This window comes from Larimichthys crocea, chromosome XVI, assembly GCF_000972845.2.
Source record: "Larimichthys crocea isolate SSNF chromosome XVI, L_crocea_2.0, whole genome shotgun sequence".
Classification (NCBI taxonomy): domain Eukaryota; kingdom Metazoa; phylum Chordata; class Actinopteri; family Sciaenidae; genus Larimichthys; species Larimichthys crocea.
Window position 1 is genome coordinate 23,126,410 of NC_040026.1, and position 9,841 is coordinate 23,136,250.

Below are 9,841 nucleotides of genomic sequence, written 5' to 3' on the forward strand. Positions count from 1 at the left end.
AAACGGCGGACTGGATCCATGGAACGGATTAGATAGATAGATAGATAGATAGATAGATAGATAGATAGATAGATAGATAGATAGATAGATAGATAGATAGATAGATAGATAGACAGACAGGTAGGTAGATAGATAGACAGGTAGGTAGATAGATAGATAGACAGATAGATAGATAGATAGATAGATAGATAGATAGATAGGTAGATAGATAGACAGGTAGGTAGATAGACAGATAGATAGATAGATAGATAGATAGATAGATAGATAGATAGATAGATAGATAGATACAGGCTGTTTCTAGCTGATTGGGGGCCCTATGCAAGATGCTATTTGGGGTCAGGGGCGCCGCCAGGAATTTTGGGCCCCATGACATAAAACTCAAATTGGGCCCCTCTGTGCAGCTGTTGTCACCACGTCTCTAGGACCTAACTATCCTATCAAAAGCTTTACATAACTCTAATTAAAGGCTTGCAACTGTTTTGTGTCTTGTAGTTTAATACTAGTACTAGCACAATTTACTGCTGGTGATTTGTACATGCATACAGTCTGCATACAGTCTGCATAGTCTGCATACAGTCTGTAGTGCAGTTCACAATTTGATGCAAGATTAAAAAGCCACCGTAAAAATGTGCTAAAGGCCATTTTTATTTAACTTTTACTGCCCAAAACACGTAAAAACAAAGAGATAATTAATTTCATTATTATATCTGAAATATATATACTCAATGATGATGGTTTAATCATTTTATATGTGTGTTGTCCTAACTTTTCCCCCCTATACGGCGCCCCTGTTTGGTGGCCCCTATATTGTCAGACTCTGAGGGAGAGATTAGATTAGATTAGAGCATGCTTATGGTATGTGTAATACTCATTTGCACTGTGCACTGCAACGTGTCATTAGCAGATTCCCCAGTTAGAGTTCTTTCTTTAGTCTGCTTTAAGAACACTTTGTACAAACATTCCTGCAAACATCTACAGGCGGCTGCTTGAGGCTGGCTCCAGAAACCTCCCTTTGAAAACGCAACAGAGAGGTGAGGCACAGTTCAAGAGTGTGCATAGTCAGTGTTATGGAATTTTCTCTCCTTAGGTTACACGAGGTCACGTGGGGGCCTTGAGGTCTTTAGCAGTATTAATTGTTTGTCTTAGACCAGGTGCCAGTCCATCTCAACACTGTGGTGTCCAGGGTCGAAGAGACCTGTTGCTGCCTTCATAGACATAATAGATAGCTTGTTGTTGATGCTTCAATCTGCATAAACAGACATCTGTGTCTCCAGACTAGAATATGCTGACAATAACACCTCCATGGGTAAAGACATTCTCTTTGACTGATTCTGGGCGTGTAGTATTTGTGGTGTTATCTTGGGGTTTAAAGTCGATCCACCAGGATGAGTTCAGCAGAGACCGACTCAGGCACTTCTGATGAACTTTGAGAGTGTCTCTAATTCTCCTTGGCCAAGCGTCAATAAATAATCAGAGGCTCCTGAACACTTTCTACCTTCCTGACCATTGACCTTTGACTTCAGCCATTTCTCCACAACATTAAGGTTATGGCTTATTAGAGCACCCAGGCATCATACAGCCCGCCTCAGGTCCACCGATGATTCACGTGTTTGCAGATTTTTAGATTACTCTGGAGGTGGAAAGAAGCTGATCTCCTGAAAAGAATGACCTCACAATAAGCCCTTCATATCTACAGAGGGAGCAGGTCTATGTTTTCACACCTCAAATGAAAAAATAGGAATTGTTTAAGGTTCAAATAAATACTGAATAACGACACTTTGGCTTCAGTTTACGGTGCTCCACAGGCTTCGTCTATGTAGGAGAAGGCTTGCCAGGATTTATCCAGATGTCGATCCGACTTGCTCTCGATGCTGTCAGGCTCCAGCTACCCTCTGTCACATGTTTGCCCAACGTTGATACAGTTTTGGTCTTTAATTTTGGATGTCAGCCCAGAGATTTTACAAGCTCTGACAGCTATTTCTCAATTATTTTTTAAATTAGAATATACTGCTAGAGGGAAATAATTAATTCACAGGCTTTGCAACTCTGTAACATGTCAGATTTATTTTATTTTATTCCCCTTCATGTATGCATGTATGTTTTTTGTGTTATTATTGTCACTTTATTATTGTATATGTCAGGCTTGCTGTTTGGGGACTGGTTGACTGTTTTATAAGTGTTTACGAATCAAAATCCAATAAAAATATTTGAATATAGAAGTATATTTGTCAAATATTTCAAGTCAAGAAGTCATGTAAGAAGGAGAAGTCAGACTTTACAACACCTGCACCACCTGGTCATGTTGTAGTCTCCTGTTCATGTCTCATTGCATTTTGTTTTCTATTTTATTTCATTTATACCTTTGCAGTTATTATTTACTTTTGTAACACTATTTACATTATGGTCACTACTCTTGCAATAATATTATTATTTATATCATGTCACTTTCTCTGCAATATTTCTTACACTTTACATTACAATTATTTTTTTATATATATCATGCCACTTTTATCCTCAGTACTTGTCTGTTTTTTGAAGGTTGATTGTTTTTCGTGTTTATTGTAGATTATAGATATTTGTACTGTTTAATGTGTTTTTTTTTTTTTGCCTTTTGTACTTTTTTCTAACTCTGTAGTGTATGCTACAATTTTTTTGCTGCTGTAACAAGTAAATTTCCCTGTGGTGGGATGAATAAAATATATCTAATCTAATTATTTTAAGATCTAGAATCAATTTTTTTTATTTAACTTTTTATTTATCGTGTGTGCGTGTGTAAAATACTATTGTAACTAATAAACGTTAATTAATTAAAACTAATAATTAATAAATCTTTTAATTTGAAAAACAAAAAAAATCCATCCCCGCCTCTTCCGTGTTTTTTTAAAAACCGACTCCCGGAAGTGTGACGTCACGGCGGCCGGGTGACGTAGCGGCGCTTGTGACTTGCGAAATGGAGAAAGGAGGCGCAGCCGAAAACAAGTCTGCGTGTTTGAGGAGATCTCAGCTAGGAAACACGCAGGAGCGGACACGCGGGACCACCAGCACCTCCGCCGCGCGGACCTCAGCGCAGTAGCCTCGTGACAGTAAGTGTTTGATGTGTGCGTGAACGTGCGTGAACACTGCGCGTGTCAGCGCTCCTCAAAGTGTCTTCCTGTTGACACAGGATGTTTCATGATTCTCTCTGTGGGGTCAGACTTAAACCTCTAAATAACTGTCATGTGTTTTTAGATCTGCGAGGAAACGATTAATCGATAATCGGTTCGGATAATCGATTATTCAATTAAGAGGAAATCTCAAATATCCTTCACTTGTAGCTCCTCCTCTCCTTTTATCTGAATATAAAGTGTTATTATTATTATTTTGTTTGTTTTAGCCCTAAAAAAACCTTTAATTGTAAATAACTAATCCATTAATTGGAAAACTTTGTCAGCTCTAATCGGCGAAGCTGCTCCTCATTGTCAGGTTGTCGACTTCAGGAATCTTCAGGATTATTAACGGTGAATTGTTCCACTTTGAAAAACCTTCAGGACGTAAAACTCTCGGCTCCTCTTAAAGAGAAAAGCCCAGCCGAGGTGACTCAGTCTGTTTTCGCTGACCAGCTTCTGTTTCGGGATGAGTCATCAGCTCATGATGCACGTTTGAGGTTCTGATCCGCTCCTCATTGATCTGTCCTCCCTTTGCAGTGCAGAGCTCGGGAGGATGATCAGCAACCAAGAAGACGATGTGAGTCAAACCTCCATTTGTTCCTTTTTTTAAAACTTCCCACCTGACCCGACGCTGAAGAACAATACGTCCATTGATCGTGTTTGAGGAACTTCAACTGTCGTGACTTTTTTTAAAATTTTAAACTTGTTAAACAGTAACTTTGTTTCTGTCCCTCAGGAGTTCGTTGCAGTGCGGGTTCAAGATCCCCGCATTCAGAACGAAGGCTCGTGGAACTCGTACGTGGATTATAAAATATTCCTACATGTGAGTACAAACACTTAAATTACAACATGTGTGCTCACATAGAGTCCAGTTGTAGATGTGTCATGTCTAGTTGTTGGTGGTGTTGGAGAGGAGGTCCTCCTCTCCTGATCTGTAGGAACTGGTAGGACGTTCCACCAACAGGGAACAACAGAGCAGAGCCAGGCGGCGTTCATTGGAGGAGGTGACGTGTGAATGTGCGAGAACATTCAGGAACTACTTTGTAGTCAGCGTTAGAGATTTGAATTGAATGTGGTCGTTGCTTTCAGAGCTGAAAGATCAGCTGCTGCATGATTAATTGATGGGAACTGCTTTGATAATCGTTTAATCATCTCGTGAACATCAGGAGCAGACACAGTTTTCTGCAGAATCATCAGTTTTGCCTCCTGTCTTTGGCAGAGTGTGATTAAAAACACTACCACACAAATAAACTGTCCTCATCTTAAAGTTAGACAGTTTCAGTTTCTTGCCAGATCATTTTTTGACACTAATCTACAGACCTACAAAATTCTTTAAACAGGATTACGTAGCCTGCAGCTCCAGATACAGCTACCGTACCGTAAGATAAATTCCAGCTGAAGTCTGTAACCCCCCGATCTCGTGCCGCAGACGGATTCCTTGCGTGTTGTTTGGACAGCAGTTTAGGTTGTTGTCTAGGCGGCGGCGGCGGCTTGTCTCGAGGAATGCTGAGTCAGCAGGAAGCCTAGACAGATATGGTGTGTTGTGTGGGGTGTTGACTCATGAAATTGGCTAAGATCATGTGACCTCACGTCATGTTATTGTGGGTCATTGATATGCTATTGTTACGTGTGTGTGCTCAGTGATAGAGTTATGAAGCCACCTTCTAGAAAACTGGACCATCACGAACACGACAAAGAAAAATAAAACACTCACATCAGAGAAGCTGGAGCCAGCACGTTTAAAAATTAGCATCATTTATTTTCTGTTGATCAGATAAGTGTCTAATCGATGCATCGGAAGGTCGGCGAGGTGAAGAAGTGACGCTTTTATCCTCTGATGGAATTTGTTCGACCGGCTTTAACGACATTAACTTTGCCGGCTTCGCCGCTCATAATTGATTAACGTCTCGTCAGAAGGTGGCTTGTTTTCGCAGCCATCAGTTGACTGTGTGACACGTCACTGGAACGAATCTCGACTTGTGATTATGCTTCATTTTCTGTCAGCAGTAGCGAGTGTGAGTCATGCCGGTTACAACATGACACGAGATTGAATGTGAAGAGATTTCAAAATAATAATTTATTGTCTAAAAATCCCCAAAGCAGCTTAAACTGTCAGACTCAGAGTAAGAAGCTGCTTCATGGACACAACAGGTCGAGTATCAGAGTTCAGAGTTTTAGATGTTTCAGGCTGACTGTGGAGGTTTGACCGATCCGAGCGTCCGATCGGTTAGAAATCAAAACAAATCACACTACCCTCATTTAAATGAATGGGGGAAAAAACAATAACAAATATTTACTTTTATGTTTTTAAAAAGGTTCAATCATTTCTTAAAACAGCTGCTCACTGTAGTTTCTATCACGTTATTTGAGGACTGGTTTTTATTGTTTGTTTTGATTAAATATGAAATATTACCAGACCCTTTAAATACCCTTTTTATTTCCTCTGGCTCTGTATGATCTCGTATCGTTTTGCAGACCAACAGTAAAGCCTTCACAGCCAAGACGTCCTGCGTGCGTCGGCGCTACAGCGAGTTCGCCTGGCTCAAGAAGAAGCTTCAGAAGAACGCCGGTTTGGTGTAAGTCCGTGTGACTTTATTAGCTGATGATATGATGATGTCAAAGTGTTTGTTCTGCCCCAGAATCCATTAATATGTCTTTTAAAGTTCACCGTTCTTTTCTTTAAGTGTACCACAATGCACAAACATGAAGACTCTCTCGTTTTCATCCTTCCAGGCCGGTCCCGGACCTCCCAGCAAAGTCCTTCTTCTCCTTCAGCAATGAGGACTTCTTGGAGGGGAGAAGAAAAGGACTTCAGACCTTCTTGGACAAGTCAGTTCTTCAGATAAATATCATAAAATACATTTTTACAAACCAAACCACCGCGATGACGTTATTTATTTGTACCTGTGTCCCGGCAGAGTGGTGCACATGACGGTGTGTCTGTCAGACAGCCAGCTCCACCTCTTCCTGCAGACCCAGCTGCCGGTCGGTCACATCGAGGACTGCGTGCAGGGCCACACGCCGTACACCGTGACGGACGCCATACTCACCTACGCCTCGTCCAATCGGGGCTTCGCTCAGGCGCAGGAGGACGACTCCATCAAGGAGCCGAGTCTGACTGTTTCGTACGAGTCCATGGAGAGGTGAGGGATCTAAACTACTGAGAAACTGACTCATGACGAGCAAAAGCTGGACAGAAGATCGAAAGCATTGTTCGATCTGTAGTGTTAGCTGCAGCCAGTTTACTTTCTGGCTCTGACTAAAGGAAAATGAATTGGTTTACCACCTACCCAACCAGGAAACACATAGCCGCCTGCCAAACCACAACGTGTTGCTCGTTCACTTCCTTGATAAAACAAGACACAACATGCTGTTGAAGCTGTAGAGGTGCTGGAACTGGAGCTACGTTTTGTTCCCTGACAGAAACAGTTCAAGTTCCTGTTCTGATAAAATGTTCTCTCTTTCCCGTTCCACAGCCCAGCGCCGCATCAGCCCTGCCTACAAACTAAAGAGACCTTCAGCCCTGAGCTTGTATCGTGTAGTGACTCGGACCCTGTGGACAGCATCCTGCAGCTCTGCGATCACGGCACAGTCGAGCTACAGCACCAGGAGAAGTCCTCGATACGAGTCCTCCAGATGAACAACCATCTCGAGGCCGTCGTTGAGGACTGTGGCCCGGGAGAGGCGAGCTTCTTTCTGGGTGACGGTCGGGACGACTGCGAGAGTTTTTCAGAACAGACCCAGCAGAGGAGCTGTCAGATACAGACGCCAGTGGAGGTGCACTCGCCCATGGGGACCGGCTTTGAGGTGAACTGTGGGGTGGAGGAGGTGAGCGCCACGACATTAGATCAAGAAGAAAAGACAGTCGACACGGAGGGAGATCAACAGGAAAGTTCTGAGGAGGCAAATATAGAAAACAAGTCTGTGAATTCTGTAGCGGTTCTGGATCTTAAGGACAGCGACGCTGTGGACGTTCTACAAGACGTCGGCATCGAGAAGCAGATTTTAGAAAATCACGTCATCTCTGAGCACGTTAGTGACTCTGACGATCACGTGGAGGAGAAATCAGAGCCGGTCAACGAAGAACATGCTGAACTTGAGAGCAAAGAAGAGGCGCCAGAAATCCAGGAGGTGCCACAGGTGGAACATGGCGGTGATGATGACACCGCTGAACAAACGGACCAAAAGCAACAGGAAGCTGATTTGGTCGGGACCAAAGACGAGAGCGACGAAGACAGCCGCTCGCTGACGTCGTCCAACGAGAGCATCGTGAAGGTGAGCGACGAAGAAAGCGCTTGCGACGAGACTCGGTCTGCGAACGGCTTCGTGAAGACGTCTCCCGAGGACGACGCGCTCTGGTCGGACGCGGACGCCTCCAGGAGAAACATTTTGGATCTACACGTGAACGGATGCATTTCCACGCAGGAGGAGGAGGAGGAGGAGGAGGACGCGTTGCAGAGTGAAGACCTGCAGTACATCACCGAGACCAAGGACCTGAGCAAATCCCTGGAGCTCAACTCGACCGTGACCGGTGGAGACTTGACTGAAAACAGCGACTTCAGCATCATAGAGACGAGCTGCTCGCCTGTGATCGTCGACAGTAAATGTTCGGAGCAGGAGCTGTCGGAGGAGACTCCCGAGGAGGAGGAGGTGCGTTAGTGAAACCGCTGAATGACACGACATGTTGTCATGCATCTTCTTTTTTAGTTAGTTTTTAAATTTAACAGCTTCATTTACACTCAGGTACACTAAACATCGCCACTGTTTTCTCCTCGAACCGGCTCCTCTGCTGGATGATGATCGGCTCTTCGAACAGCAGATGGTGCTCAAGCTCACTAAAGGATCTTATCCACACACACACACTAAAGGTTTTATTAGAAATATAAATTTTAAGCTCAACTGCTCTGAAATTCAGACACATAATTCAATCAGGAAACTTAAAAACGTGAATCTTTAATTTAAGTCTACTTAAACGTTCTTTGAAAGAGTTTCTGGTTTGCTGTGATTTGTTCCTGTGAACAGACGACTGAAGTCTGTTTCCTCAGTTTGAATCTGTGTGAGAGGGATCATTCAAAACTCGTAACCTTTAGAGAAACTCTGAGGACTGTTGCATCAAAAACCTGTTTCAGCGTACGCGTGAGTATTGTTTGAAGACAGACTAGTCACTGGAGAATCCCCCCACAGCCTCGCTTAATGTGAAACCCATAAAAAAGAAATCACTGTATTATGTAAGTCAACAACTGAATCGTGATGTTTTTAACGCTGATATAAGTCGTTAACTCAGGATGGCATTAAACCAGTTTAGTGAACGAGCACGCAGAGAGTCTGCCACAGATTTTAGGCAGCACAAATATTTGGTTCTGTTTTTAAAAAATGATGATCATAAATAATCAGAGCGACGTTTATGCAGTAGACACTAACACCTTTTCAGTCATGTGACCTGGATAATGTGCATTCTTGTGCTTTTTTGCATTTCAAACAGGTGAGTCTCACCTTTAGGGCGACACTGGTTCACACACACACACACACACACTACGCTTCGTCGTCGTCAGTCCGCGTGTCGTTTATTTATTTCATGAAGACGATACTGCCTCTTTTCTAACTAACTGCATGTCAGAGTAGACTTCTCAGCCGCAGCCTTAATTCTGAAACTCGACACTGTTTTCACACACTACTGCTCTGTTTGTGAGTTTTAATTCATTTAAAAAAAAAAGGGACCCGGAGTTTAACGTGGCTCGTCATGTTTCTCACACGTATGATCTAGAAGATGGATTGTACCGGGTAGTACTGGGTTTTATTTTCTTTATACACTGTACATTTGTTTTGTTGCTTTTAAATTTTAAAAAAATAAATAAATGTTTTCAGAAGCGAAGCCCCCTCTTCTAAAGGAGACCTCTATTTTATAACATGGATCTACAAGGGCGACGCTAACAACCTGAGTGACGGTGTCCGTGTAAATACATCAAGTTTTATTTCAAATAAATAGTTTTTTCTTCTTTACTGTGTCACACTCGACTGTTTATTTGTGAGGTTACACACTGCACACGAGAGCTGCGTCGATTGGTCGACTGCTAGTGAATTAATCTTGTTTTGATAATCGCTGAACTGTTGTTTCTGTTTTCTTTCATCCTCTCACAGTAAATTCAGCGTCACGAGTACGTTACCGTACGTCTATTGTGACTGTTTTAGGATATTTTATGAACCGAACAATGAGCAGGCTAATCGAGAAAATGATCAATAGATTTATCAATAATGAAAATGATGGAGAAGTTATTGGCAGTGTCACACACACACGCACACACACACACACTCTTACATTTTGAAGCAATCCTGCCACCTAGTGGCTGAAAATTGAACATTTTAATGACAACAGACAGTGAAGAAGCTTTTTTGAGGATTTCTGTGTTAAACTGCAAATTTGCTGAAGCTTAAAATATTTAAAATATTGTACAAAACATCTGCAGATTATTTTTTTTAAATGTGTGCCAGGATAAAATGATTTATTTATTTATTTGGGCCTTTTTAAGCTTTATAGTTTAGAGAGAGCTGAAAAGTGACATGCAGCGAAGGACTGAGCCTTCGTACACGGAGATAAACGACAGAGAAAATAAGTCACTAACAATCTGCACACTGCTCATTTTAACCAGTGAATTAATAATTGTATTAGTTCACAATAATTAGGTAAGTTGCTGCAA

The 9,841-nt window shown here is 42.3% G+C and overlaps 1 protein-coding gene across 1 annotated transcript; it reads left to right on the top strand.

The window, feature by feature from the left end:
- Positions 1-2,880: 2,880 nt before the first annotated feature.
- snx11 (sorting nexin 11) lies at positions 2,881-9,146 on the top strand. The gene is made up of 7 exons (XM_019254183.2): positions 2,881-3,083; positions 3,684-3,723; positions 3,883-3,969; positions 5,622-5,722; positions 5,880-5,975; positions 6,065-6,289; positions 6,623-9,146. Exons 2-7 carry the CDS (start codon positions 3,700-3,702, stop codon positions 7,803-7,805), a joined length of 1,716 nt encoding a protein of 571 aa, XP_019109728.2. The 5' UTR covers positions 2,881-3,083; positions 3,684-3,699; the 3' UTR covers positions 7,806-9,146.
- The last annotated feature ends 695 nt before the right edge of the window (positions 9,147-9,841 follow it).